Source organism: Camelina sativa, chromosome 17 (assembly GCF_000633955.1).
Source record: "Camelina sativa cultivar DH55 chromosome 17, Cs, whole genome shotgun sequence".
NCBI lineage: Eukaryota > Viridiplantae > Streptophyta > Magnoliopsida > Brassicales > Brassicaceae > Camelina > Camelina sativa.
The window spans coordinates 17,208,676-17,210,065 of NC_025701.1; the positions used below are offsets into that span (position 1 = coordinate 17,208,676).

Consider the following 1,390-nt stretch of genomic DNA (forward strand, 5'->3'; position numbering starts at 1 on the left):
TCCTCCTATTAAATATTAACTTTTACACATGTCAAAATCTTAGATTATAATTATTTTTTAAAAATTTTTATTTTTTTTATAAATTCTGTATTTTTTGATATTTATCTATTTACATTCTTAATAATTTTTTAAACAAAATATTTTATTTTTGCTGTAATCAAATTCCTCCTATTAAATATTAACTTTTACACATGTCAAAATCTTAGATTATTATTTTTTTAAAATTATATTTTTTATAAATTCTGTAATTTTTGATATTTATCTATTTACATTATTAATAATTTTTAATAAATTCTGTAATTTTTGATATTTATCTATTTACATTATTAATAATTTTTTAATCAAAATATTTTATTTTTGTTATAATCAAATTTCTCCTATTAAATATTAACTTTTACACATGTCAAAATCTTAGATTGATAACTTGACACATGTCTAAATCTTATTAATGGCTAACTTTCAAAACTCAACTTAATATAATAAGATTTTTTAAATACAAAATTTTTTATTTTGTTGTAATCAAATTCTTCTTATTAAATAGTAACTTTTACACATGTCAAAATCTGAAATTGATAATTTGACACATGTCAAAATCTTGTTAATGGCTAACTTTCAAAACCCAAGTTTATATAATAAGATTTAAAGCATATTCTAAAAAAAAGCATTCATTTTTATTACATTCTTAAATATTAGAAAAAGCCACACTACAACCAACATAACCAGATATAAACAACAGCCAAAAAAATATCTTCAAAACCCTAATTTTGCCACTGCTTACACAAAACATACAAATATTTGCAACATTCAAATTCAATATTTTGGAATGTTTAAGGTCAAAGAACTTATATAGCAAGAACTGGGCTGGTCTTATATAATTGGGCCTATGGGCCATTAAAATTCACAAAAACGGCGTAGTTTGATATGTCTGAGTTGAAAAAAAATTAACAGAGAGTAAAATTCCAAAAAAGTTATCGAAGAAACGTTCAAGTAGCGACCAGAGAGAATCTCTCTCAGGGATCGGTCGTCTTTTTTGTTTTTTTTATCTCCGACGAGCTCTCTCTCTTCTCTCGCTTCTCCGATTAGATCCCGTGAGAAAAAGATCGACTGTTTTTGAGGAATTCGCGAGAAAGGTGATCGATGATACTGTTGCAATCGCATTCAAGGTTTCTTCTTCAGACGCTATTGACACGAGCTCAGAAGTGAGTCATTTCGATTCTTAAAAATCTCTCATCTTTCTTGTAGTTTTAGTTTTAGATACTCTGTAGCAATTAGACCCATTTGTTTGATTTTGATTTGGTTAAGGAATCTTAGAAATCGGTTTTGTAGAATGGTGATAAAGTTCAATACTTTGTTTTGTGTGTTTTGTGTGGTTCAGTCTTGATAAAGCAGT

At 26.0% G+C, this 1,390-nt stretch overlaps 1 protein-coding gene across 1 annotated transcript in view; it reads left to right on the top strand.

The window, feature by feature from the left end:
• The window catches only part of LOC104759570 (actin-related protein 2/3 complex subunit 2A-like), a 2,275-nt gene continuing 1,851 nt past the window's right edge, over positions 967 to 1,390 (top strand). Inside the window, exons 1-2 of the mRNA XM_010482478.1 lie at positions 967 to 1,199; positions 1,376 to 1,388. Coding sequence (XP_010480780.1) covers positions 1,138 to 1,199; positions 1,376 to 1,388 — 75 coding nt within the window. The 5' untranslated portion in view covers positions 967 to 1,137. The remainder of the gene's footprint in view (positions 1,200 to 1,375; positions 1,389 to 1,390) is intronic.